This window comes from Pundamilia nyererei, unplaced genomic scaffold, assembly GCF_000239375.1.
Source record: "Pundamilia nyererei isolate P.nyererei 1_Seehausen unplaced genomic scaffold, PunNye1.0 scaffold00008, whole genome shotgun sequence".
NCBI lineage: Eukaryota > Metazoa > Chordata > Actinopteri > Cichliformes > Cichlidae > Pundamilia > Pundamilia nyererei.
In genome coordinates, this window is record NW_005187409.1 from 2,379,539 (window position 1) to 2,406,181 (window position 26,643).

At 39.8% G+C, this 26,643-nt stretch overlaps 2 protein-coding genes across 6 annotated transcripts; one reads left to right on the top strand and one right to left on the bottom strand.

The window, feature by feature from the left end:
* Positions 1-2,871: 2,871 nt before the first annotated feature.
* On the bottom strand, positions 2,872-21,140 carry septin6 (septin 6). 4 transcript variants are annotated; one of them, XM_013908220.1, is made up of 12 exons: positions 20,988-21,140; positions 20,696-20,811; positions 18,897-19,011; positions 16,077-16,272; positions 14,571-14,757; positions 12,741-12,902; positions 11,897-11,993; positions 10,679-10,847; positions 10,317-10,449; positions 10,028-10,218; positions 8,934-8,980; positions 5,121-7,043 (listed from the first exon to the last, which is right to left on the bottom strand). In XM_013908220.1, exons 1-11 carry the CDS (start codon positions 21,055-21,057, stop codon positions 8,977-8,979), a joined length of 1,440 nt encoding a protein of 479 aa, XP_013763674.1. In that variant the 5' UTR covers positions 21,058-21,140; the 3' UTR covers positions 5,121-7,043; positions 8,934-8,976. The 4 variants fall into 4 exon arrangements, with proteins under 4 accessions (XP_005722950.1, XP_005722953.1, XP_013763674.1 ...); XM_005722893.2 differs by lacking the exons at positions 5,121-7,043; positions 8,934-8,980 and adding an exon at positions 2,872-4,031; XM_005722895.2 differs by lacking the exon at positions 8,934-8,980.
* A 259-nt stretch (positions 21,141-21,399) lies between these two features.
* pttg1 (PTTG1 regulator of sister chromatid separation, securin) lies at positions 21,400-25,067 on the top strand. 2 transcript variants are annotated; one of them, XM_005722898.2, is made up of 5 exons: positions 21,400-21,546; positions 23,141-23,228; positions 23,333-23,463; positions 23,541-23,637; positions 24,810-25,067. In XM_005722898.2, the coding sequence occupies exons 2-5, from the start codon at positions 23,141-23,143 to the stop codon at positions 25,043-25,045; spliced, it is 552 nt and encodes a 183-aa protein (XP_005722955.1). In that variant the 5' UTR covers positions 21,400-21,546; the 3' UTR covers positions 25,046-25,067. The 2 variants fall into 2 exon arrangements, with proteins under 2 accessions (XP_005722955.1, XP_005722954.1); XM_005722897.1 differs by having other exon boundaries at positions 21,539-21,602.
* The last annotated feature ends 1,576 nt before the right edge of the window (positions 25,068-26,643 follow it).

A 26,643-nucleotide genomic window follows, 5' to 3' on the forward strand; every position in this document is an offset into this window, starting at 1 on the left:
TTACCAGTCTATCATTAGATGCTACAGCATCTGGGCCCACACCCCTGACTGCAACTACACATCAAGCTGCTGCTGGAGGAGGAGGTGGCTCCAGAACGGGATGATGTGAACCAGAGAGCTGTTTCAAGTCCCATTAGAGGGGACATTGTGCCTCAGCAGGGACAACCATGCTAACGACAAGTATGGAAATGTGGACTGAGGCTGCTGGGAAGGCACAAGAGAGATGTGCAGCTACTCTGACTCATCTGACGCTTGAAGATGACAGTACCACCTACAGCACGCATATTAGTATACAGCCCACACTCACACACAAGTTTTTCCCTACCTTCAAGACAAAATTGAGAATTGCCAACTTCTGCAAATCAAGACAAGTGATCCCAGGTAAGGGAGCAAAGTCTCAGCTCTGCTTTGTTGCTTAAGGGGAGAGAGAGAATGCTCAATGTACTCTTCCTGTTTGAGCTTCAGCCATCAACCAATCCCAGGATCAACAAAGCAGTGAGGTGTGATGGACTGACTTACCTGTGTGCACCATGGAAGAAATACATATCAGTTTCTATCAGTGGAATTTCTACCAGTGTTTGGGTCTAATGTTTATGTCATAAATTTCATGTGTGTGATCAATGAATCAGTGCTAAAAACAAAGGATTGTAAGGGAAAATAGTAGGATTCTGCTGGATTCTTGACTATACCAAAGACGCTGAATAAAATAAGGAAGTGCATAGTTTTAAGCTTGGCCAAAACTTTGGAGTCTTTCTCCTGTTCTTGGAGCTGCTACACAGGTTTTATTCCTGTGTTGCAGGGTGTTTGCTGCTCCCGAGGGAGACAGCTGCCATCGAGGAGTGTCACCGACTTAATTTATCGTTGTTCGCTTTATCTGTGTGGTTTTAATGTTGTTTTGTCCACTGATAGTTAAGACTAAGTGTGTAATTATAAGTCAATATGATAATAATAATAATAATATGAGAATTTTAGTGTTTTTCATATTTATGTAAGTAGGAGTATTATATAGAAATTGTCGTTTTGTACTTCTTCTAGTTAAAACATGGTTTAATATTCAGGGAGGGAATAAATATTCTCTCTTCTTCATTCAGATAGTTCAGTTGATACAAGCAAAACCAAATTCACCATGTTAGCCATATAAATGAACATAAGTATTGCAAAAAATACATTTATAGTATTGTGCAGAATGAATAATTTATAAAGTCCAACCAATAGCAGGCAGTCAAACTTTAGGTACTTGACAGGAAGTTATACTTGCCATTTCTCTGGAGTTAGTCTGTCTTGTCTCCTCTGTCTCTTCACATTATCCTGGATGGACTCCATTATGCAGACATGATCTCTGTGGCTCTGTGTCAGACTGTATGAACCAGTCTCGTTTTGCTTGATACTGAAAACAGTTCTTTCTGACTCTGGTTGCATTTTTCATTTGTTGTTATGTTGCAGAATGAATTTGGGGTTGATGGTACACCTCTCCGAGAACTGCAAGACCAATATGAACTTGAAAACTTAAGACTGTAATGTAGTTGGCTCATTCCATGTTGGTTTTGTCATGTCATCTCCAGATTTGGAGGCCCTTAGAAAGCACAGTTTTGCAGGTAGTGAGCTGGAATGAGCAGCAATTCAATGCTGCAGGTGGTCAACTATTTTAAAAAGATTAAATAATTTAATCCATAGTATAATCAGTAATAAACATACTGGTTCTTTCTTTCTTTATATGTGCACATCTTTGCTTACACTGCCTCCTTCAGGACAAAGTGGGACAGAACAACTTCTCCATCTGTAAGAGTGGGTTTTACCATTACGTTAAGTCTTGGGACATTAAATTTATTTAGCTTATGTCATTTCCACCAAAGCTCCACCCAACTAAATATAGAGGTCTAATCAACCAGTGATAACAACATCTTATATATGCAAAGCTATTGGTAACTGTAGCTGATAAATACAAGTCATAAAGTGAGGCAAACCGGGGAAAAGTGCAATATTTTCCTCTGAATTATATTCTTCCATCCAGTATTTTACAATGTGACATTATAATTTGCTATCATTGTGTATGTAGGGCCTGATAATAGCCCTGGGAATGTTACAGTAGATATGTTTAACAGCAGTTTTAGAATTTATAAATGAAACAATTCTTTGCAAAAAGATTTGTCTCTAATAGTTAGGCTTAGTTTTTGCATCTATGTAAGTTTTCTTTAATTAAAATGGAACATTTCTGTCCACATATCTCTCGTAAATATATATAATAAATCCAGAGAAAGACTTCGAAGCAGATGAACCCTATGAAGAGACACAACTTTAGGATTTGACTGTGGTCATCAAAGAAAGTGAAAATAACAAAGACAAAAACCATTAATGTCACAAAACCCAGTTTGTATCAGTTATTCGTCTTAAAAAGGCATCTAAGATGTAGTTTAGTTTCATTCATTTATAAGTAAATATGTTTAAATAAATTGTGCAATTTTACTTTCCCTTAAAAAAAAAAACCTTCATTCATTTTAGTTTCTTTTTTTTTTTTCCTCTACTTGTCTGCCCCTCACAGATTGAGAACCATCTATCCATTTCCTTCCAGTTATCCAAATAGGAGTCACAGAGAGGGCTGGAGCCTACTCCAGCTGTCACGGGACGAGAGGCGAGGTAGACCCTGGTCAGGTGATCAATCTGTCACAGAGCTAACACTTAGAGACGAGTCAGTTTACAATCACCAATGAACCTAAGCCCATGTAAAAAACTCTGAGAGAACATTTACATTCTACAACGAAAGACCCTGCGCTGGATTTGAACCTAGCACCGTCTTGCTGCGAGGCGACAGCCAGCGCTAATCGCATCAGTTTTAGAGCCACTGTTGAAAATGACACACAGAAGCGTCAAATGTTTGGATCACCTTTTTTATTCAAAATGTACATCAATGGAATCAAACTAAAGTAAGATCCAGAATCATTTGAGGTGTGGGAGAGGTTCTGACTACAAGAGGTGATGACTGATACTAGAAAAAATGTATGGCAATTCCTGACACCAAAATGTTACACTCAGAGTCACGTCCAAAGATCATAGGTAATAAACAACAAGTCTCCACTTCGATACACAAAATATATCCTTATAAATTATATAAATGCTCGAGTATTTTTTTAATACTCCTATCTGGGGTTTCAATTCAACTCCGTCTTATACTAACATTTGGCAAAGTGGGAGCTGAAATCATAGGACAGAGCAAATGTACATGAATTATATGCACCGATTTGAAGAAAACAGCAATGAAGGAAAACAGATAGCAAAACTTTGTTATTTAAGGGTTAAAAACAAGCAGGTCAAAGATCACTGCAGTAATGAAAAAGAGAGAGAGAGAGATGCATGCAAAATATAGAGTAGGCAAGTGAATATTAAAGCACAATGTGTAGTAAAAGGCCATGACATGTGACCTCCATGGTATTCAGCAGTGACATGTAAACATGGGCACCATAAACATGGCTTTGGCTCTTGCATGATTATGACTCTTAATTTAGATGTGCAGAAAACAAAGGAAGAGGACATCCTCATTATACTGTATCACTTTACACATTACACATAGTTTATTAAGTGCTTCTGTTCTTTTGTTTAAAAGCAAGTCTCGATGATTCACTGTCATTTTATCCTAATGCCTCTGGGTTGAGAATTCTCTTGAACAGATGAGTGCATAGTGCAGGTCACAGCAATTTTATTTCAACTAAAGGTCAAATAATGACTTCCTCTGTGAGTCCTAAAAGTGTGCAAGTCCCACCCGACGACTTCTATGAACTACAAAGAGTCTCTCTATACATTAAGACATGAAAGCAGATTTAAATTGTGCCCGGTTCCTGACCTGCCCAGCTTTTAACCATCCTTAGGTGGTCAGAAATACCATGCGAGTCCACATTAAGGCCGTATTCAACCAAAGGAGATGCAATGGGGAGAGTAAAAGGTTCATACAGCGAGAAAAACAGGAAGAGGTAAAGGGTGCTTAGTTCTTGCTGAAGCTGCAATCCCCTCTTCAGGTGGTCAAGACAGATTAAAAGAAGCTAAAGAGACAAAGAGAAAAGAGCAGGCAGTTAGAGGGAGGAAGCCAAAGCAGACACGCTTACAAATAAAAGATTCAGAAGTGCGATTCATATCAAGGAGAGAAAAACTTTCGGTTTTGAATTAAATCTTAGTGATCATAGTTATTCAAACAATACACTATAGACATAAAACACCCGATTATATTGTGTCCACACCATGATTGTTTTAAAACAGTGAAATAAAAGGTACAGCCCGTGTTACGATCCCACGACTTGTCTGTGGTCATTCAGGTGCACAGAAATTTAAATAAATGAACAGGTGCATGTCTTCTCCATCACAACTGAAGTGGAAAAGGTATTAGTCACAACAACACAAAAAGCAAACATGTAAGCATAAGCAGAGGCAACATATCGTGGATTAGATTGCTCAAAGTGAGTTTAAAGCAGCATTGAAGCACATACACGTTAACACGTATTATAGCAGAGCAGGTAATGTATAAGAAAACCCTGCAGGGATGGGGAGGGGGGGTCCACAGAGCCTCTGGTCACATTTGAGGTACTCAGTACCCACAAAGGCTGGTCCCTTAGCAAAGCTTGAGGGCTGAGGACCTACTCAGTGCAGAGCCAGGGATTACTGCAAAGGAAAGTGAAACCACACAGACCAATGAGCTGAGGATTGCGAGGAAGGAAAGGATCTTCTGCTGAAGTACTTTGACCCTGGTATCATGTGGAATTATGTGAGTTAAGGCAGGAGTACTTTCAACCCAAGACAATTCCCTCTTTCAAGAGGCGATAAAAGTAACCCTGAACCTTGAAGTGGTGGAACAATAAAGTATAAACTAAGTCAGCAGGCGCCTATTTGATCTGAGGGCCATGAAATAAACACACCTAAAGATCTTCTTTCAATAAAAAATGTTAAGCAAAGCTAGGACAGCAGCTGGCCAATGAACTTGCACAAGTACAACCTGCTGGCACCAACATTTGTTCACTGTAAGCCCCTGATAAATGAAACATAACTATTTCATCCATTTATTAAATAAACCTTGATTTAATTTCCTAAAAATAAAGTAATGTTTGTCATAGACAATGATTATGTTCACAGGTATAATATATGGTGAAAAATTGGCCTTTATTTTATTAAAAATTTCTTTAATATATGCGTAACACTGATACAAATAACACTGGTCCCTGCAGGACAATTGACATTAAGATGATTGACTTTTAAAATGTGCCTTCATATTGAGAACAATAAGAAAAAAGAAAGTTACAATTGCACTTACAACATTAATATATAGTATGTAAAAAACCATCACATTCAGGTATAAAATATTAAAAGTGCAAATGTGAAAGCTAATACAACGATGCACAAAACACATGATGATGAATGAGGTATGGGAGAAGTGGCAAAGAGAGGAGGCTCACATCTGTTCATGCATGAGGCTGAAGAGAAACAACATCAGCAAGGGGACATTAAGAAAGTAAATCTCCATTTTATTTTTTATTGTTTAAAATGTCTTTATAATTCTTAAAGAAAAACAATGTAATGTGGTTACATTCTGCAATTAATTTGCAGTGCCGGGAAGCACCTTTCTTATCATTCAAACTGCTTTTACAAGCAAGAAACTGTAATACAGTATGAATTTTATCTAGTTACAGCTGAGTTGTTGACTCTTGTATTGCTGAAGCTTCACATAAAAACAAACAAACAAAACTTCACTTACTAAAATTATAGACTGTATATAAAAGAGAGCCATAGCTGCTGTGACATCAGTGGTTTGTAAAGCCCCGCCCACAAGAACTGGGATTGGAATTTGGAAACTAGCAATCGCAAGAAACTGCAACGCTCATACGGTAATAATTTGTTGCCCTAAAGTAGATCTCACTTAACCTATATTGTGATTTATACCGTAAACTCGTAGAGGATGTTTTTATTGAGGTATTAAACAGTTATGCAATTATACTTCTTTTTATCAGCAGAGGAACTGCCCCCTAATGGCCATTGAAAAGAATGCAGACGTAATCCACTTTCGCTTTGACTTTACATTTTAAATCCTGAAGATACACCTATCTTTTATATACAGTGTATGATGAAAGCACACGGTGGCTTTTATTGTGAAGGAGACTAATCAAAATTTTATCTACAAGAGAAGCAACTTTACTCCCTGCTAACAATTTGAACAACATAACATGAGACAAATTGACAGATTTTAAATATCTACATCAAGACAAGGTTTTTTGGCTGCACAATAACGGATACAGAACGGACACGGGCTGCTTTTCTGTCGCACTTCTAAAAAAGAAGGTGCTTGTTGTAGCACAAAACTCTACTTCCTGTTACCACTTTAACCACAGGTGTCACCAAATAAGCAAGAAGTGATTAGCCTATCAGAAACCCAATGATTAACTACTTGAAGTGTGCTTTTCTTCAGCAAGACATTTTCTTGAAATGCAGCAATTTCAGACACCACAGTTTCATGGAGGCGGTTTAAAAAAAACAACATTACTAAGTCTACTGCTTTTCTTCAATCTCACAGTCAATCTGCCTTCATATTAATAACAGTCTATTCTTGTAAAGTCTGAAATCCAAAACAGATTTCTCATCCTTCATGCTTCAGTCCCATTGTTTTAATGCATGTTTCCATTTAGCCTCAGTACATTTCTGCCCATCACTACAGTAGTCATGTATGTTAATATCTTTTTAAAAGCTCACATCATGCAAAGAGTCACTAAATATTAAAAAAACAAAAACAAACATGGAATGCATTTTGTAAATTTGCATAAAAAGAGAAGCCGAATAATTGCTTGTACAACCCACACAACTGACAAGCATCATTCAGCATGAAAAAAACAAAAGAGTAAGTCAAACTGATAGCAATGCCCAGCGTCTTCCACAGAGCAGGGAGGGGCGTGTGGAGGGTTGGATTATGGGGTAATGTGAGGGTGAGGAAGGGGTACTGTAAAGGATGATGGGGTTGGAAACTCATTCACAGCAGGATGGCCACAAGGGAGCACTTTTTCTACAGGAATCCTTAGCTGGAAATAAGAGAGAAGGGCTGTTATTGCTTTCTTGGAGTTAAAACATCATCACAACACACAGTTTCACACAGGTGACATCACATCAACATTAGTTATCAGGGGGCGCTGACGGGGAAAACATGCTTCTCAAAAGGACTGAGTGCAGAGGTGAGGATGTGAGTACAGCTGTCTATTTGTTTGAATCGGACAGTTAAATAAATCTTTTTCTTTCTTTTCAGGTTTTCCTCCCTCCCTTGAGTTTCAAACAGCGGGTCTTATTGTCTTCCTCGAGCCTTGCTCGTCAAACACCATCTTGTTTCCAGCTTTTTTAAGAGCTCTGAAATGCTTGTGGAGTTTACAGATTGCAAGACAGATGTCTTTATTCACTTCTACCCTCCCCAGTGGTTGAGTCTTAACAACATGTCCCTCTGTGGATTTGGCTTTTGAATCCACAAAAGTGGGGTGGGGCGGTGGTGGGAGTGGGGGTCGTCATATGGCTCTGGCTGATCAACAAAACATGTCATCTCTGTAAACAGAGAAGGGCCCTGAGGCTGCTAGCTGCTCTGGTGTGACCCGTTAGTTTCAGTTACTCTTCAGTTCAGCCTTGAATGAGTCTTTGTGCAAAGTCAGGGAAGGGCCACGAGAAAAAGAGACTGTTGTGCTTTTTGGGAGGCAGATGGAACAGTACATCAAATGGATGGGTGGGGATCTAATAAAGTGGCTGATTTAGAAGCTGGCAGAAGGACGGTAAACACTGCCAACTCAAGGATAGGATCGGCACAGATGTTTCCATGAAGTACTGCAAATCTGTGGCAATAAAATACTACATTTGGATTAGCCATTTCTCAAACAGTGACGTGCTTAAATAACTTAAATGGGCAAATTAAATCCATGCAAATTAGAGGAGATTTAACAGCTTTATAAATCTTCAGATTGTGTTTACATATTCAGATTCAGAGAAGTATTTGGCTGCACAGTCTGACAGCCACTAATGCTTCAGTTTCATTTCTGGTTAACTTGTACTACTTATCAGTCAATCGTCTGAAGTACAAAATGTCAGATAATGAAAATGTTGCCTTTTCAAAGTCAAATAAAATGTTGCGAGCGCCATCAATGTTCTGTTAATCTGGGCCTGGGTCACGATGGCAGCACTCTCAGGAAAGATGCCTAGACATTCCTCTCCCCAGCCAGTAGGGATGCAGGGGCGTTTCCAAACCATCCAACAGACATAATCTCTCCAGCATGTTCTGGGTTACCTCCCATTAGTACTCAGACACATCTCCTATGCGGCGTCCAGAATGCCTTGTGATCAGAAGCACAAACCACTTCAACTGGCTCCTTTCCACACAGAGGAGTTGCAGCTCTACTCTGTGCTGCATCTTCCCAGACATCCAGACACTCTTGGCTGCTACATACAGCTTGTGGTCCTATGAAGGTGGGAAAGTAGATCAACTGTCTTCACTACAACAGCCAAGTAAAGTGTCTGCATCGCTGCAGATGCCGCACCAATTGTGCCAACAGTGTCCTGTTCCATTCTCCCCTCACTCGTGAACAACACCCCAAGATACTCAAAAACTCTCCCACTTGGGACAGCAACTCCTCCCTTTTGCCCAGAGTGGGCACTCCACCCATGTCCAGCTGAGAACCATGGCCTGAGATTTGGAGATGCTAGATGCTCACACTCAGCTGCAAAGTGCCCCGGTGCGAGCTGAAAATGATCAAAAGCTGAGAGGTGATCCTGAGACCACCAAACCAGAGAATCAGTGTCATAAAAATCTATGAATCAGTGACAAAGGGCCGTTCTGGTGGAGTTAACAATGATTCCCGAATTGCAGAAGCTTCAGAATTTTAATATTTATATATTTTTTTCACATCTGTTGGCGGTGTAACTCAAGAAGGGGGTCTTACCCGAAAAGGTGCCTCACGCAGCATGCAGCAAGTGTGGGAGGAGTTAACTGGAAAACATTACGGATGCAACATAGGTGACACATGCACTCACAGGACACATTCAAAACACAACATTCATCATAAATAACTGTCTCCCGGAGACTGAAAAGAACTTGATTATTAGACCCCGCTAGTCAGATTTAATTTGTGACCTTGAGACAGAGCCTAAAAAAGAAAATTAGAATGGCTGTGAAGAAAATCAATTAGCAAGAAGGAAATAAAGCAACAAGAAACCTCTCAGTGCAAGTGTCTTCTTCCTTTTCCAACGGGCACATCAGCTTTAACACAACCAGGAGTTGATTAGCACCATGAAGGGACCAACAATGTCAATAACACATCAGGCTGCACACGCAATACCAGCCTCAGCCTCACTAAACTTGTGGTATAAGCAAAAGCATGTCAGATCTATTACCAAAGCATTTGGAAAAGTGTATAAAGTATTGGCACATGTGTGTAAAGCTGTTTACACACATGTATTGAGAGCGTTTGATTCTGTGGTGAACCAGCAGCAGCGCTTAATTGCAGAGCAATGATTTCTGACTGAAATTCATTCATCTAACTCTGCTGACAGTTGGCTGCTTTTCAACTATTTAGATGAGGACAGATTGTAATTTTCACCAGTCTCCCTCCCCTCTCTTCTCCTCTCATTTCTCCACACTGGCGATGAGTTATAGTCAGCTCACTTAGCGTGGAATTTAGTACTAACTACAATCTCTATTATTATATGGAGGGAAAACTGGAACATTCATCTGCCTCTGTGAATTAAAGAGCAGTGTCAAAGTCTGCTTATAAGGGTTTGCCTGAGCCTGTCAGCTATTCAAATCTAATATGGATTAGCATCAAATTATACAAATCCACGGTGGGTTATTAACCAGTGGTGGCAGATATTGATATGACAGTTCCAATACATACTGATATAAAACCTTGAAGTCAGTTATTTTATCACTGGCTTGTCAACACCCTCCCAAATTCATTTCATACTCCATTTCCTGTAGTCACACAGCCAATGGTACACCTGTGAGGGTAAAGCCACAGAGCGGGATAACAATACTCACTTTTTCCTCTCTTTGTCCCTCTTGAGTGTGGTGGAGCCCCCTGCCTGCTGAGCTTGATTCTGCAAGAGCTCTGCAGCAGTCTTTTTCTGTTTGAATGTGTTGACCTCATCGTCCAGAGTCTTCTTCTTTTCTTCCAGCTTCTTTTTCTCGTCCTGGTGGAGTTTCTTCAGACGGTCGAATTTCTCGTGCAGCTACGTGACAAGAAACAGACACAGTTGTTTTGTGTTTTAAAAACAAAGCAGAAATATATCTGGCTCACATAAACACTGGTTATGCTGCTGATACTTACCTCTTTCTCTGCTTCTTTGAGCTCAGCCTCCTTCTCTTTAACTCTTTGGACAAACATTTGCCTCATTTCTTCTTCCTTCTTTTGCAGTTCTCCCATGAACTCGTTCCTCTTAGCTTCATATGTTTCCTGCAGACTGGCAGAGGAAAATGACAGAGGGAAGAAATATGAGCAATAGAAACAGTAAAGCAAATCTCTTATAAGATAAATTTAGCATATTTTATAAAACCATTCAAGATTTTAACCTCCATCCTATGAAAACTTTCACAGTTACAGGCCCCCAAAGTGTAAAAAGTAAATGGGAGGTTGGGGGTAGAAATAAGCTGATGAATGCAAAAATCAGCTGCAATAAAGGAGTCTGCTACCTGAAGGGCTTGCTGTCAGGATCCGTGTCCTTGAACCCCATTTCCTCCAATTTACATCTCCGATAGAGTTCATAGTGACGCGTGTGAGTCTGCTCTCGCAGGTCCTCCATGTTAACTCTGATCAGCATTTCCCGCAGTTTGACAAAGTCACAGTGAGTCTCATTTTCCACTGTGAGAAACAGAACACAGGGACTTAGTGCATGTCTCACAGAACAAACTAGAACGCATGCTAAAGCTACAGTATAAAGTAAATCAAACAAACTGCAGCAGTATAAAAAGGCAGTGTTCATGTCCTGTGTTTTCTGTATTGATTTTTGGTGCTGGACTGAACCGAGCTGCATGCCTCCACAGGACATGTGACACCATGTGAGTATGCATGCAGACAGTCTGGGGTAAACAGACCCAGTGTTTGACAAAAAGCCTTCTTCAGTCATAAATATTATACACTGCAGGCCATTCGCATTAAAACGGCGGTGTGGGTTTCATTGTTTTGGCAGCAATCCAGCACACTGAATTTTAAATGAAGTATTAATGATATGGGAAAAACGCTGACTTTAAGCTTTGGGGTTTTTTGATGTAATCCACATAAATATTAGACACACATCGTGGGAAATGCATCTCTGTTTACCCTATGGCTGCTTGTATAAAAGGATAGAATTTCTAAAGGGATTACACTGAAATTAAAGCAAATTTAGCAGAAAATTGTTGTTGTTTTTAAAATAAAGACTTCAGGGTGTTTTTTATGTTTGATAGCATTATAAAGTAGACATAACAAGAAACGAGAAGAGCAGTCATACTGCAAGCATTTAAGCTGCATGTGTTGAATAAGACCGAATCATATAAACATCTGCCCACATGCATGCATACACATTTGATAATAACAGCAAGCACGTGTCTGTAACAAACGGCATAGGAGCAAATCAGTGCAACTGGAGTTAAAGTATTGACAGTTCTGTCTACTTCACATACATTAACCACACCATTGATCAAGGAGGTCAATAAAAGCGACATAAAATTCCTTTATGGGCTAAAAGCTGGTGCTGCAATGATTTACAGTGTGATGGCAGTGATGGAACTGCAGGTTATATAACAGGTTATCAGCTAGTCTGTAGCAGCTATTTGAGTTGAGCAGAAATATAAGGGGAGGGAGTGGCTAGAGCAGCTGTGATGAGAAGGAGCATGCTCTCATTTCCTGTGCAGGATGTAACCCGGGCTTACCCTGCACCGTTCCCCAGGGGTACTGCCGGGCCTTCACCATCTTGTTCCCAATCTTGACTTCCTCTGTGCTCCCCACCACAGCAAAGGGCAAATGGCTCTGTGAAGCGTAAAGAAAAGCACGGTTGGTGTGCTGCCAAACACACACTCTGCAAATTCTCCACAGCTTCTCTCCACACACAAAGTAAATAAATAAATCAAACACCTTTTTGTTACCAAGAAATCCAGAAGTATTTGTGCTGCCGGCGTACGTCGATTCCATTATTTCAACTTACACAAGCTGATCATTAAGAACTTGTTTTTCCAGACAGCAAGTACTACAATAAAGATTTATGATGTCTCAGAACAGAGTTGAGGTCAGGCTGTGCAAACATGAGAGGAGAGGCTGCAGTTTAATAGAATCAGTTAAGGATAGTTAAGGAATTTGCACAGATCAGGACTAATAAACATCTAAGTGAGCCTTGAATTATCTGTCAGTGCACACAGGCCCTTTCCCACACTGCAGGTTTCCTGCAGAGCGAACTGAACACTCTGCCGTGCTGCGACAGCAGCTTCCTGACAGACTAAGGAGACACGTACGACATCTGCCCCGACTCCACATCACAAGTTGTTACGCTGGTAAAATAAATTAGAATTAAGCAGCGTAGCTACATCCGTCTGCTCCCTTAGTCACACAAGGTCGCCACAGCAGGTAGCTCCACACGTTTGATTTGGCAGACTCTTTAATCCCAGATGCCCTTCCCGACACAACCCTGAAGGCATTCGTGTCCCCCTCCATGACTGAACTGTGGATCTTTTGCTTAGGTTAGCTGAATGTGTAACGCACAACAGTAGAAATGAGCCTTACGTTCATGGTGGAGTTGATCTCGGCCACGGATTCGTCATCAGTGGGGAACTGGTAGATCTGCACTCCGTTGCTGACCAGCTCACTGGTGATTTTGATTTTGAACTTGGCCAGCTCACTCTTCGAGATAGCATCTGACTTGGCGATGATTGGGATAATATTGACCTGCAGTTAAGAAATGAGGCGAGCATTCATGTAGTTATCACAATAGCGCAATAAGGTGAAGTGAAATATTTCAGACATTCAGCTAAATATAGTTTCACAGCCTTTCCCCTTCTGTAGTCCAAATTTAGAAAGTAGTTGATTTATTAAAAAAACTCTTAAGCTGTAGCTAGAATTAAGTAATATTACAGTTTAATAACAGAGTGCATAACATTTTTTCTTATACATGGCTTCCACTCATATATTCCCAAAGACTGCAGTAGTAATTTAAAAGAAAATGTGAAAAATGATAGGGGTACTGTTTGCTTTAATATTCAGAGAGTATAAGCAAATTCAATACAGGCTTTCTTTGAATCAGCTTTACAGACAAAAGCTAAAACTCCAATCAAGAGATAAACAGAATCACTGTGGTTGTCAACTTAACTCAGGTTTCCTTTATATAAAAAGGGTGAATTTGATGCTTAATTTGATTCTTCTGCACAAAATGCACTAATCACATGCTGCCTGTGTCATTTAAGACGAACATACCACAGAGGAATACAGAAACGATGAAAATAACTTCTTTCATCACATGTGAATCTCCATTGCTCACAAATCAGGAGATCAATTAGTGAAAAGGTCGTGATTTTTACACTCGATTTAAGTCAAAACAAATTTGCTGTCCACTCATGTGATAAAGCCAGGTTCAAAGAAAGCATCTTTTTGACATTAAATGCACTGGCTTTAGGTTTTAATATATAAATAATAAAATATCATCTCGATTCATACTTCCCCCTCAGAGAGGACAGAAACATAATCTGAAGTACAGAGATAAAAATAGTAAAAGCAGCAAAGAAAGTGAAAGCTTTCGTGTTATGTCTCAGATCACAGAAAGTCTCTCCAACCGTGGACATACATGTTACCCAAACAGTGATAATCTAGGGAGGTGGGGAAAAACAGGCACGATCACCGTCGTATATAAATCACAGCTGACAGGTGGAAAATAACATTTCACTCCTACACAACTATTTTACAGTGCTGTGTCAGCCCACACAACCCCTGATTTTATTTATTATTATTTGAATGTGGGCCCCTTTCACTAAAAGCAAGGGATGCTCCAGGTCATGTGAACAAAAATATCTTAGTGGATCCCTTCGTCTGGTGAGGATTCAAAGTCTAGCTCGAGGACACTTCAGCAGAGCGCTGTTTGAATGTGCTCCTAGGTGAACGTGTAAACAGAGGAGGCTCTGCTCTAGATCACGCTGCTGTGAATGCTTGCTGGAGGGCACAGCTGCTCTGGCAAACGCTAGGCTGGTTCTTTGTGCAAAAGCCATGAGGGCCATGCAAATAAGCTGATGGGAAAGGACCTCACAAAAACCAGGCTTCAGTCACTGAGCAGACTGCATTTCACAGCTGACCTACACCGATGCAGCAACAAGCCCGAGCCAATTTACATTCAAGCAGATGGAAAAGGTTTATGGCCTGAAGAAGGCAGATTCAATGACACAGTCATGCAGTGTCAAAGCACATACCTACAGCATATCTACGACACGCTACTCAACAAACAGATATTCTGTAAGATCATTCAGCTGCAGCACAACTGTTACATAATAGAAACAATCCTAAACATCTTCTAGTGGACTCTTTGACACATAAACAACTAAAGATGACACTCAGTGAAGTGAAGCTGACCTTGCTATCAAGTTTTTTCATGGTCACCAGATCCAGCGATTTGAGCGAGTGTCCCGTTGGAGCGATGAAGTACAGGCACGCATGGATGCGGGTGTCGTGGTAGCTGTGTAGCGTGCGCTTGATTTTCAGCTCCTCCTGTAGATATGCTTCAAACTGGGCATCAATAAACTCCACAATGGACTTGTAGCTGTTAAAAGATGAGGGACAGAGAAGATTTTTTCAACACACCACAGCATCTGAAACCAGCAAATATTAAGCATTTTTTTTAAATATAAGCTACATTTCTTATCTAAATAGTAAGGTATTAATATTCAGGATATCAGCGAATCATTGCAGCACTTGACTAGAGTCACTGTTATCTGTGGAAGGCCCGAAAGTATACTGAGAGTATAGCTACACAGAAGACAACTGTGACTTCTAAAGACTTTGTCTCCTCTGGGAAAATCATGTAGGAACAGCTCTTATACTTTTATTATAATCATTATCCAACAATCTGCAAGGAACCTAGCAGAGTAAAAGTCCACTACAAAAAGAGTCCGATCAGATTGGGAGATTTGAGTTGTCACATGTTTCTCCTCATGGTAATTTCAACAAAACTTTAGGGCTGCAGTGCATGTGTGAAGACGCCTGCAGTCAGAACATGTGAGAGCAACTACCTGGTAAACATGATTAATTTTTAACTAACTTTACAGAAGCAATGATCAATTTTGCAGTGTGTTAGGACAGACTGTCTTATCTGAGGAGGTTTAGTCTAAAGCAGGGAGATTTCAAACAAATGAGCATTTCAAGTCATACTTTATACTCATGCCAGGTCAGATTCTTGATGTTTGTAGTTTTAGAGTATTTGATTTATCCAATAACTAATTCAATCTTATCTGCAATGACACATGCGAGAGAAAATGAACAAAAGAGAAAGATGTTGGCCGGTTTATTGAGGACTACAGGAAGCTTCAAAAGGCATCCACTCTTTCCACAAAACAGACCCATAAACACTGTGAAAAAACCCCCCACAGCTTATGTAGAAAGTATAGGATATTCTGCCTGCAGCAGTGTATAAGATAGTTTAACCCCATGTTACTTCCCCTGGGATTTCCAACAATTGCAGGATTCCCATTGTACAGAGCTTACAAAGTTCACACAGTCTCCTCCTCTTCCTCAACTTACCCTCTGCATCACACTTAAGGCTTGGTAACAAAATCGTGGGTGTACACAGCAGCTTAAGTGTCATATCCTAAGGCTGTGATTTGCTTCTCATGCCAGACAGGAAAGCAGCTACATCTTAATTTCTGTTTCCCAAAACTGATGAGGAAACTACTTCACTTTAGACATCTGATGAAAGAAAGTTAAGCAACGAATGACACATAAGCTGCGGAGAGGCTTTAAGTACTCCCAAGATGTTTGTCTGGGATGTATATTGCTCCGACTGAAAGATCCAAATAAAAGAAAGTTCTGGAGTTTGACGTCGCCGTCTCTCAAAGATGAAGCAGCTAAGAGTGGCTGACTTACCTGTCTTCTTTATTGATCTGGTCTCCAAAGCCCACGGTGTTGACAACAGTGAGTTTGAGGCGCACGTTGCTCTCCTGAAGTTCATAGGTGTTGGACTTGAGTGTGACTCCCGGCTGGTTGTGCTGGGTGGGCTCACCTTCAAACTTGGTGTTGAACAGCGTGTCCATCAGAGTGGACTTACCCAAACCCGTCTCACCTGCACAACAAACAGAAAATACATCAAGTTACTATCTTCATCTTACAATTACATCATTCAAATCACATAAAAAGGACCTCTTCATCTTTACTTACAGGGCAGTTGCTATTATTTCACTAACTGGAAATAACTCCCAAACCAAAAGGAATTTAATGACAGGCCCTTTTCTTTGATCAGCTTTTGATATATTTCAGCTCAAGCCACTCTCTCTGACACTACAGTTGTGTAACTCAAGCAAAAAGAAAAAAAATGGTGCCTGATAATGTTAGAGTACATTAAAAACAGCGTATTGAATATGCTTAAAACAGAGTGTATTACTCTCAAATGCTTAAAGCCACAAAAACAGCAGCAGTAGCTGCTATGTAATGTACTGACATCCATTTACTGTTAGATGACTCAGACACTGAGCGCCATCTGTAAGAAAATCTATTTTTATTCATTATAGCCTGACCTACAGTCCAACCATGTTAGCCCATTTTTGTGGGACATCTTACAACATCCCTATTTTTCTCTGATAGCACAAGCACACAGACACATCTTTCTGAGCAAAGCTCAGTTCGCAACAGTTAAAATTTTGCATCTTGTTTGAAGAAAGTGAAGAACACATAGAAAGGACAGGATGGGTCAATGTGTGAAGCAAAGGTCAAAAATAACACAACAGAAACATTCTGCAGACATACCAGTCATCTTTGAGGCACACATCGTCACATTTTTGCTTGAGTCATACAGCAGCGCTTACAGTTTGGAACAAAACTGGTTTTTCTGCAGCATCGTCTTTGCATCCATATTTTGATTGGATTGCACTAATGTTTTTATAGATTATTTGGAAAAACTGGCAGTCAAAAAGCATCAAAAAGTAACATTATGAGAAAAAACACACATTTCACTCCACTCCCGAGTATAAATAGAATCTAGAGGATGTGTTTAGTTCGGAGGAAACTCAAAAGCCTGTCGCTCGTGCCCACCAATCATTTCATCATCAAAAAGTCTTAAGTGGACATATTCTGCTCATTTCCAGGCCCATATGTTCATTCTTGCACTTTACTAGAGTATCTTTGCATGTTAACAGTTTAAAGTAATCCCTCAGTTTATTCTTTGTCTGAATTAAATCTTTTTAGCTCCTCCCATGTTCCCTTTAAGCCACCCCCTTCTGATTGTTTGCCCCTTGCAAGAAAAAAACAGCAGGTTTGAACAGCAGATGGGCCAGAGCTGTGTGCCTGAGATAACCACATTACAGATATCCCCTTTAAGTGACATCGTAAAGAGCCGAGAGTTTATGGACATGGATTACTTGTATATACAGTGATCTCATGATCTGAAACCTTTGCCTGGTTTAATATGAACATGCACCTGTAGAAAATATGAGACAAATGCATAACAGGTCTAGTTTAAAATATATAAACACAGGGTAGTAATGTAACGTAATCTAATTTGCAGCATATCACAAAAACACATTGTATTCAAGGTTAAGGGGAACTATCAGAGTTCCCACAGCTTTCTATGGTTTTAAATGTTATAGCTCTGCCATCAGAGATGTTTAGTTAAATATTCAAGCAAGAATGCTGAAGTTAGTCACAAAGCAAGTTCCCCCACAAAAGAAGAGCCCATTGTTTTAATGCTATTACATCCACTGCAGTTTACCTTTTTTGTTTTTGCTAACTCACTGCCAAGCTGATGACTGATGAGTATTTTTGAATGTTGTAGTCTGCTAAGACTCATCTTTCATGTTACTTCCTGTGCTGCTCTGCACATATTTTATTGCTTTCTGGACATTTAACATGTTCCAGAACGGAAACCCTAATGAAAAGATGTTTGTATTTTCAAACAAAAACATAATACGAATACTTCTGATTTCTATAAATACAGTATCATAAACTATAACCTCCACCTTTCTCCCATTTTATTACTTACTGTTTTTCTTCCTGCCTGTCAACTCTGGCACTGACATATTACACATGCCTAACCTGAACAATAATAGAAACGATTAAATAAATATATAAATAAAAAGGAAAAGACAAACAAGAGGAGCCTATACAGAGTTCTGAAAATGCAAAAACGTTTGACATAATGGCACATTCAGATCCTGTTTCTGAGTGCAAGTACTGCCAGACATGACAGGCCTTTACAAAAATACTATAGCCTCCACAATTGCAACAAAATGCCATCTAAATAAATTGAACATTATTTTCTCCATTCAGCTAGGGCTGCTGAATGGCTGTATTAGATTAGTTTTAGTGGGATGCTAATAAATTGGCAACTGAGTGCACATAATTGAATACTTCCAGCACTTAATAAGGCTGATGTGACTTGGTTCTCCAGTCTAAAATTAAACTTGTAGGGCATCATTTCTGACTGTCCTCTACATCCTGGAGAAGGCTTGTATCCTGCATTCAGTGTTGCATTTTTTTTTTTAAACAGTCATGCATATTCAAATTAAATAACCACCAGCAGACACTTGACTTTCCTGAACTGAGAGCATCTTACTCATTACAGTAACCAAAGCAAGCGAAAAGGAAACTGAGAGTCAAACACTGAGCAGCTTTTTGTCTTGTGGAAACACTTGAACTGAAGCAAAGACATTGTGCCTGAAGACATAGAGAGGAAATCTCACATGACACACTCACCAACACAGAGGATGTTGAAGCAAAATCCATGGTTGACAGACTTGTTGACCAGCTGGTCAGGCATGCTGTCAAAGCCGACATGGCCCGATAGAGGGACAGCACGAGCTCCTTCACCCTAAAAACAAAAGACATAAAGCAACAAGTCAGTGCCTTTCGATCACTAAACGCCTTCCACGTCTGTAAGCACGTGCAGGATTCCTTCTAACGTGCTGAAATATGCATCGCAACGACAGCTGTCCTGTGTAAATAAAACCGTACCATGCCTTCGACCATTTTTTGATCACGTTAGTCTTTGACAATGAGTTCAGGTGCAGTGCTAACTCACTTCCTGCTTCCTGAGCTGTGACTTTCTTCCACAGACGAGACAGTTAGAAACCACAATGTACATATATGGAAAGGTACTGCTGTTTGTGTCAAGACAGAGCGTTTAGAGAAATTAGAAAAAAAAAGCTTACTGTTTAAAAATTAAAAAATAAAAGAAAAACGGATAAAAGCATTAGCATAACTGGCACTGAGTTTTGGGGGTTTTTTTTTTAAAACTTCCTCTTATGAGCCTATTTCACTTCCATTCACTCTATCACACTGTTTATAGACAACCTGTATCTGGACCACTAAACACAACAAGTGTAAAAACACTGTTGTTACATATGTGTGTGGGTGTGTGGCTGCTGGTAAGCATCTCCATCAGTGTGAACCTCCTTTCTGCAGCCTACGTTTTGCAGGAAAACAAAAAATGTAGATTATATGGCAAAAGAAAGAATATCTCAACCATCTCAACCTCAGACAACCAGCTATTATGTGGCTTAACATAACACACTGTTGCAGTCCAATGTGGTGAAGATTTCTGGGAGGAAAAACACGCTGTTTTAGACTCAATTTAAAATAACTGAGCAAGCTGAGGGCACTAAACAGTTGTGGATTATTTGGATGGCTGAAATTGGGTTTAAACAGCTGAGGGAGTGTTTGGAAAACTGGACAACCAGCCCTCTTCAGCTGCAAGTGCAACATTCCTGAGGCCATTCCCGCTTTTCATGACACTCACAGCCAAGTTACACACAGTGAGCGGGTTTCCATTCACTAGATATGGATATCAAACTGTAAAACCTTGCTATTCTCAGCCCTCCCTCTGGGTTACGCGGCTTCTTTCCAAGCCCCCTCCCAAAAAAGGCAAACTTAGACCACGATTTGTGCATTGCACGGCCAAATGTCTACAAGGAGCTACGATCTATTTGTCCGTAATATTCATTAAGACAACGCCCGGAAAACAAAGTTGACGGGTCTTGCATAAAACAACATAACGGAAATGAGCATCGTAGCCGTGCCGAAATGGGGGCGTTCAGAATGAATGGCCTACCTATGGCTCTGTAACAACCTCTCGTTTTTATGTGAGATAATAGATACGTCGGTTACTTTAAATTTTAAATGTCTTAATCTGTTAATTCCGTTTACAGGGTAATTTAGGTTTTTACCAGTACAGGAAATCTGCAGGCGTTAGCATACCAAAATGAAAATATTCTACCGGAGAGCTTCGACTGTTGAGTGCTGGGCCTTAATTTGATATCTGGTTAAATTTTGTTTTTATACCGTGTTTAGGGACGCATAATCAGATTTCTATTAGCTCTAATTATAATTGATCTAATTAAGCCACGGTACACTGGATTTGGATGGAATAGCCACGAAAAACGGATGGTGGCTGGGTAAATCTGCTTGAAATTATACACTCTTCTGCGAAACGCTTGATCCATAACAAAAATATATAAGATAAATACATGAATTCCAGTGTGAAACAGGCTACTTACCGCTTGCCTTGCTATCTCGGTTGACGCCATAGTAGCTGCTGTTAGCCGGAGGACGAAACCTCTGCTGCTCTGTTTAGCAAAGGAAGCTGTACCGTTACCGTTACACCGAAAGATGGCCTAGCAGGAATGTACCACAAACCAATGCGCTTTTAGATATGATATTTTTAAAAACTGCACCCATATTATGTATTTCTTACTTATCAAATATAAGCTACAGGCATACGCCAAATGATTTATTTAGAATTTTGCTTCGTAAAAATAATAAAGATATAAATAAAACTATTTACTGTACCCCCCTCAGGATGTCGCCATGGTTCCGTCTGGTGGTAGAGACGGCGATCCGCGGTCAGTAAACGACACATTCGTGTCAGTTAAGAACAAACGGTAAAACCAACGCGGCAACCACCAGTCAAGGAAACTTTTTAAAGTGTTTATATAACTTCAAAAAATTAAGCACTGTCTCAAACACGCTTAGGAGATGTATGTAAGCACGGGAAGTAATGTTTATGGGTTTTACGTGAGAACTAACACGAATTCCAAATAAATATCAGGGCTGTATTTCCTAAATACGTAATTGATTTAGGGTTATTGTTGTTTTACCATTAATTAATACATGATTATAAATATGTGCCGTGCATGATATAAATATGATAGCAATATTAAAGCATTTCTGTTGGCAGATATTTATTTTTTTAGCGTAACGCCCATTTCAAGTCATGTGTGCTACATCGACCAATGGGAGGTGGACCGTGAATTTAAAAACGATTCGCGGTACCAGCTGTACAAGTTTTCGTACCAAAACAAGTTTGTGATCTGGGAGCAGCTAGCGGCGACTATCACAGAGGACTGAGGTAATGTTGGTGTTAACGGTCTGTTAAAGCAAATGTTGACTTCATTAGCAGCGACGGTAAGTTTATTAAATGGCGAAGACGCTTTGTCAATGACGTGAGCTAGCGTGCTAGCTAGTTAGCTCACTAAAGCAACATTTTGATTCTGTATCTCCCTTTTGTTTTAAGACCACCTCAAAATCAACCTTTTCTGTTCACCAGAAGTTTTATTCGTTATGGTGGAAGTGTTTTGCTTAACTTTACTAAACTTACTACTACGTGTTGCTGTTTGGCATCCAATAACATCAGTTTGTACTCGTATGTATTTACATAAACTGGAGACAAGGATTCACTCATTTCCTTAATGAGTTTACCCGTGAACACTACATCTAATGTTAATCGATGCTATATTATTTCTACTTTATCAAACAAATTCCTTTTTTTCCTTTAAAAAAGAAAAGCCGCTAGGAGGCAGCACTCTTTATTTTGATTGGAAAAATGATTTGAGTTTGTTTTTCAATCATATGGTTAAAAGGGTCCGCCCGAGCTGTGCAGTTACTTGAAATTTAATGTAAATAACAAATTGTCCCAAAGTGTTTTCTCTTTGTGCTGCTCCCTTTTAAAGACCACCACAACAATCTCAGTATCCCTGTCATGCTCCCCTGTCAAACCAACCCTCTGCAAGTATCCAAACCGTCTCAGCCTTATAACTTTGACTCTATTGTTCCATCTGAGCTGTCCCTCTGATATACTCATTTGGTCCTGTCCATCCAGATCACTTCCAGTGGGGGGAAAATAACCCTGACACCTCCTTTGCTAACATCTCCAAACTGTACATCACAGCAGGCCTCACGGTTTTCATTACACTGAGCTAAAATAAATTGACTAGTTTTACCAATTTGTTTTGGTCTTTCCTTTCAGTGCTTTACTTTCCAAATTCATTCTATTTTGCAGACTCTTATTTGTTTTGGTTTGAATTATAATTGCATTAGAAACCATCTGCTGCAACTTGTTGGAAGTTTAGAGGGAGATGAATGAATCTGATGTATGTTGCAGAACCTCAGGGTCACCTCAACTCTAACTAGAAGCTTTAGAAAAAGGATTTACACCTAACTTTTAACAGAGCTGTTGTCAGTTTCCGGACCCCAAAGTAGAAGCTGGTTCAGTACGAGCATGCTGAAGGCACTGCCTCCCATTCTACTTCTGGAAACTCTAGGAACTGAAATTAAGCCTGCACTCTGGGAGCGAAGTGCATTGTTGAAATATGGTGCTAAGAGGTCTTTAAGGTATGATGAGTAGAAGCATATTATGTTTGCTGCAACAATGCTGTAGCCTGTAATGCTGCCAAACTTGCCATTAGTTCCAGCACTGTATTCATAAAAGGGTACTGAACTTAAAGCAGTTGGCTATTAGGAGTTGATGCTCACCCAACTCTTTACTTGGGGAAAGTCTCATTCACACACATACAAATGCTGATTGTATTCAGTTTAGTAGTACATGACAAAAGCAAGAAAAGGGCTAGCCTGTTAAGAGGCACTCTTTGCTGTAATGTATTAAACACTGCTATAGAAATTCTCCCTACATAAAGCTGCAGTAGCCAGTGTCTTCTTGTTTTCAGATGGCCAATATAATCTTTGCAGAGCGGGAAAATGCAGGTCTCCATGCACCTACACAGAAAATGAGGCAGCGGCTTCAGTCTGCTCCAGGTATGAAAATTATGTCTTTGGTTGACTTTCTTTTTTTTTCTACTCTTGAAACGCTGATAACGTTTGCATAGGTGCCACATTAACTTTTTTGTCCCTGCATTCAGAGAAACTAGTCAAATCTCCTACAAAACCATTCAGCACCCCCTTGCCATCTGGACGTAAGGCTTTTGGCTGCCTTAACGTAAAAGTCTCGACCCCTGCCATCAGCAAACAAGAGAAGAAACTCCTAAAACAGGTTGGACTATATAATTATTCAAGTATACACTAAATGCTTGGCTGTATTCTGACTTATTTGATTTTTCTCTGCCACAGCCACCAGTTTGCCTTGAGGAAACAAAAGCCAAAAATGCACCTCAAGCCAATGTGGAGTATCCAGAAACTGAGAAGTTGTTCTCTTATGACCCACTAGGTAACTGATGCTATAAGTTGTAATTGTCAAGTTCTGCTTGGTGGTTATTTTAAAAGAGCAAAAACAGTAAGGCAGAATTTGGAAAGTTGTTGCATATTTGACCCGTCAATTTTAAAATGCTGCTGCACTGTAGCACAAGTTTATGCTTTCATTTGAAGCTAATTTGATTTGGTCAAGTAATCGGAAGGTTTGCCTCAAACTTGTGAAATCAAAATATGATTCGGGTGTACTTGAATAAGGCCATGATGTGGCTTTTAAAATGTTTTTTAAAATTATTTTTAATGAAGGTTTTACACTTTTTTTTTTTTTCTTTTTTTCAAGACCAAAGAAGGAAGCAGTCGACTGAGGCAATTCTAGTAGTGAAAACACAGCATTGTATTCATGAATTGACCACATGTCTACAAATGTGGGTGAGACATATACAAGGCTCTAGAGTGCAACCAATTTGGTCGCACATGCGTCCTAATTTCTCAATGGTCCAACTTTTTAAAAAAAAAGAAAAAAAAAGTTGAGTAGCTTAGGCCCAGTAGAAGTGGATGTAGCTGTGGGCAATGAGGAAAAAATGAAAAGAACGATTGATAACTTTCCTGTCTAACACTAGTCCAGAGATGGCATCAGATAATTAGACACATACGATCAACTGAGCCAGAGCCCGCTGATAGTAAAATGGGGAAAGTGTATACATTTCAAAGCTGGCAACATGATCCAGTGCATTTACTGTCGTGAGTGTGGAAAGACCATGGCTGGCAATACTGCATTTGGAGTTGACCATCTGAGGGGCATGTGACTGCAATGGAAGATAGTCCATAATATATCAAGCTGTTCAGTTTGAAGCCTTTGAGGCACTTAATGTAAAATTTCATTTTATTTAAAATATCTTGACGTTTTAAATTTCAGCTCAGTGCAGCACTTTAAGCACAACCACTTTCTCAGTAACTTGTCTTTCTTGTAGAACTGTTCCAAATAAAGAACTTTGTGTTGACAAGATTGATTGTTAGTTAATAATTTACAAATCAAACAATCAATCTTGTCAACACAAAGTTCTTTATTTGGAAACCACTTGTCCCATTTTGTGATATAAGTATTAGCTTGTAACCTTAACAAAAGGTAACAATTTTCAATTCCATGGATCTCCTCAACAGCCTTTCCTTGTTTTCGATTTGCATTTCCAGAGTACTTGAGGTATGACGTACCTGAAGACTTGATTCCTCTAAGTAAACTTGCTTTACCTGGACTCGCCTGTTTCTCACAAGTACCTGATATGTGTGAGGATGACTTTGAAGAGCTGGCACCACTCCCAAACCCACCAGCTGTGACTTTGAAACATTCAGGTATCAACTTTTGGTCAGGGGCAAAGAACCCTATTTCAAGCACCTGGTTTGATTCAAAGAACCACTGCAGTGGTTAATAATAAACATGCATTACTATGGGAACTCAAGTTTATGGTGATTTTAAAAAATCAGAACATTGCTGCACTCTAACAAAGCAGCTTTGTAAGGTTTAGTTCACCTAAATGAGTCATTCTCCTAGCTTCCTTTATTTATTTTAGATAAGTCTGCTGGCTGCAGAGCAACTGATTTTGCAGGGAAAGATAAAACTGAAGTGGGGGGGAGATTAAGCGCACAATACAGGTGTGAGAGAAGCATGGCACAATAGCGCATTAAACCCTGAATGTGTTAAGCACTTCTGGTCAGTAATCCCGGATTTGGTCTACTGCAGGAAATCTGTCATAACTTGCGACATAACCGGAAACGCCTTTCAACCATACACCGTAGCCTCCAACATAATTTGGTCATTGCAGGTTAGGTCAGCCTGAGGTGTAGTTGCATTTCTCGGGAGGTGTACATCAGGTTACGTAAAAGGCTATGATGTAAATGGCTTAAAAGGGGTTTGTGGTCAAATCATAAGTAACAATGTGGATTTCCTGCAGTAGTCTAAATCGGACAAGACTGAAATGACTGCTTTATTACAGCCAGGAAGGAAAGGTGAGAATAATAAATGCCAGTTAAGACAAACCGTATCACAGCTGTCTTTAAGGCATAGCAGAATTTAACAGACTGCAACTGTTTGTTTGTTTTTTTTAATTAAATTAATGTTTAGATGTGCACGAGATGGCTTTTTAGTCTCTGTGGCAGCTCTGGTGTTGAACAGTCTGAAAAGATGAATGGAAGTAAGAAGTGAATTAGATTAAAATTAGGTGTCCTTTTCTTAGATCGCTGTTTATAGAACAATGAAATAGTTTTTATTGGCCAAAGGGAAACCGGTAACTGAGGAATAAATTTTAATCCTAAGAACCTGTGACAAATGCAGATTCTTATCACAGGTCTAAGCTGTCTTCCAGGAATGGTGATGACTTTCCAGAGAATTTGCTACAGACTTAACCTGCTCTACAGCACAAGTTACCATGGTGACATAACACAGAAAACTCTGGAAGTTTGAAGTTGCCTGTATAAGCTCAAATCATGCCTTAGGGAACAGGGCTGGGCTCTGTGTAGTACAAGGGGCCCAACGAGGAAAGAAATGTGGCTGTACAGTTCATTTTCACTTCACGTAATGCTGGAGATGCACTGGTTGTTTTTACACTTGAATACATTTTGCCTCTCTTGCCTGTGCAAAATTGATGACTTGAACCAAATACCAGCCTCAGACATAAACGCTACTGTCAGCAGTATTGGCCAACATAAAATTAGGGCAATGATATTAGTGCATTCCTAAGCTATGATTCAGGAGCCTTTGGGAAATACGACTAATACACTTTCTTCAGTGTCACCCCGGGGCTCTCTTGTCCGTCACTCTAAAACAAACAGGGTTTTCCCAGAGCTTTCTTCCTGGAAAGCAGTTTAATTCCTATCAGCCCAAAATCATCTCGTCATGTTGGTTCTGTCTTGCAGTATGGCGTACCCTGTGATGGCTGTTAACTGCAAGAGTAAAAACAAATTTAAATTCTGTTCCATCGTAGCAAATTAAATCTTCCCAACTCTGACAAGTGCACCTAGTGTCAAGAAA

Coding starts and splice junctions, on each gene's coding strand:
- pttg1 (XM_005722897.1), top strand. CDS start 21,579: ATGTTGACTTCATTAGCAGCGACG. Junction 21,603..23,140: donor TGACTTCATTAGCAGCGACG/GTAAGTTTATTA, acceptor TCTTGTTTTCAG/ATGGCCAATATAATCTTTGC. Junction 23,229..23,332: donor GCGGCTTCAGTCTGCTCCAG/GTATGAAAATTA, acceptor CCCTGCATTCAG/AGAAACTAGTCAAATCTCCT.
- septin6 (XM_005722893.2), bottom strand. CDS start 21,057: ATGTGTCGTTTACTGACCGCGGATCGCCGTCTCTACCACCAGACGGAA. Junction 16,273..18,896: donor CTTCAACATCCTCTGTGTTG/GTGAGTGTGTCA, acceptor TTTGTTGTGCAG/GTGAGACGGGTTTGGGTAAG. Junction 12,903..14,570: donor TGAAAAAACTTGATAGCAAG/GTCAGCTTCACT, acceptor TCTTAACTGCAG/GTCAATATTATCCCAATCAT.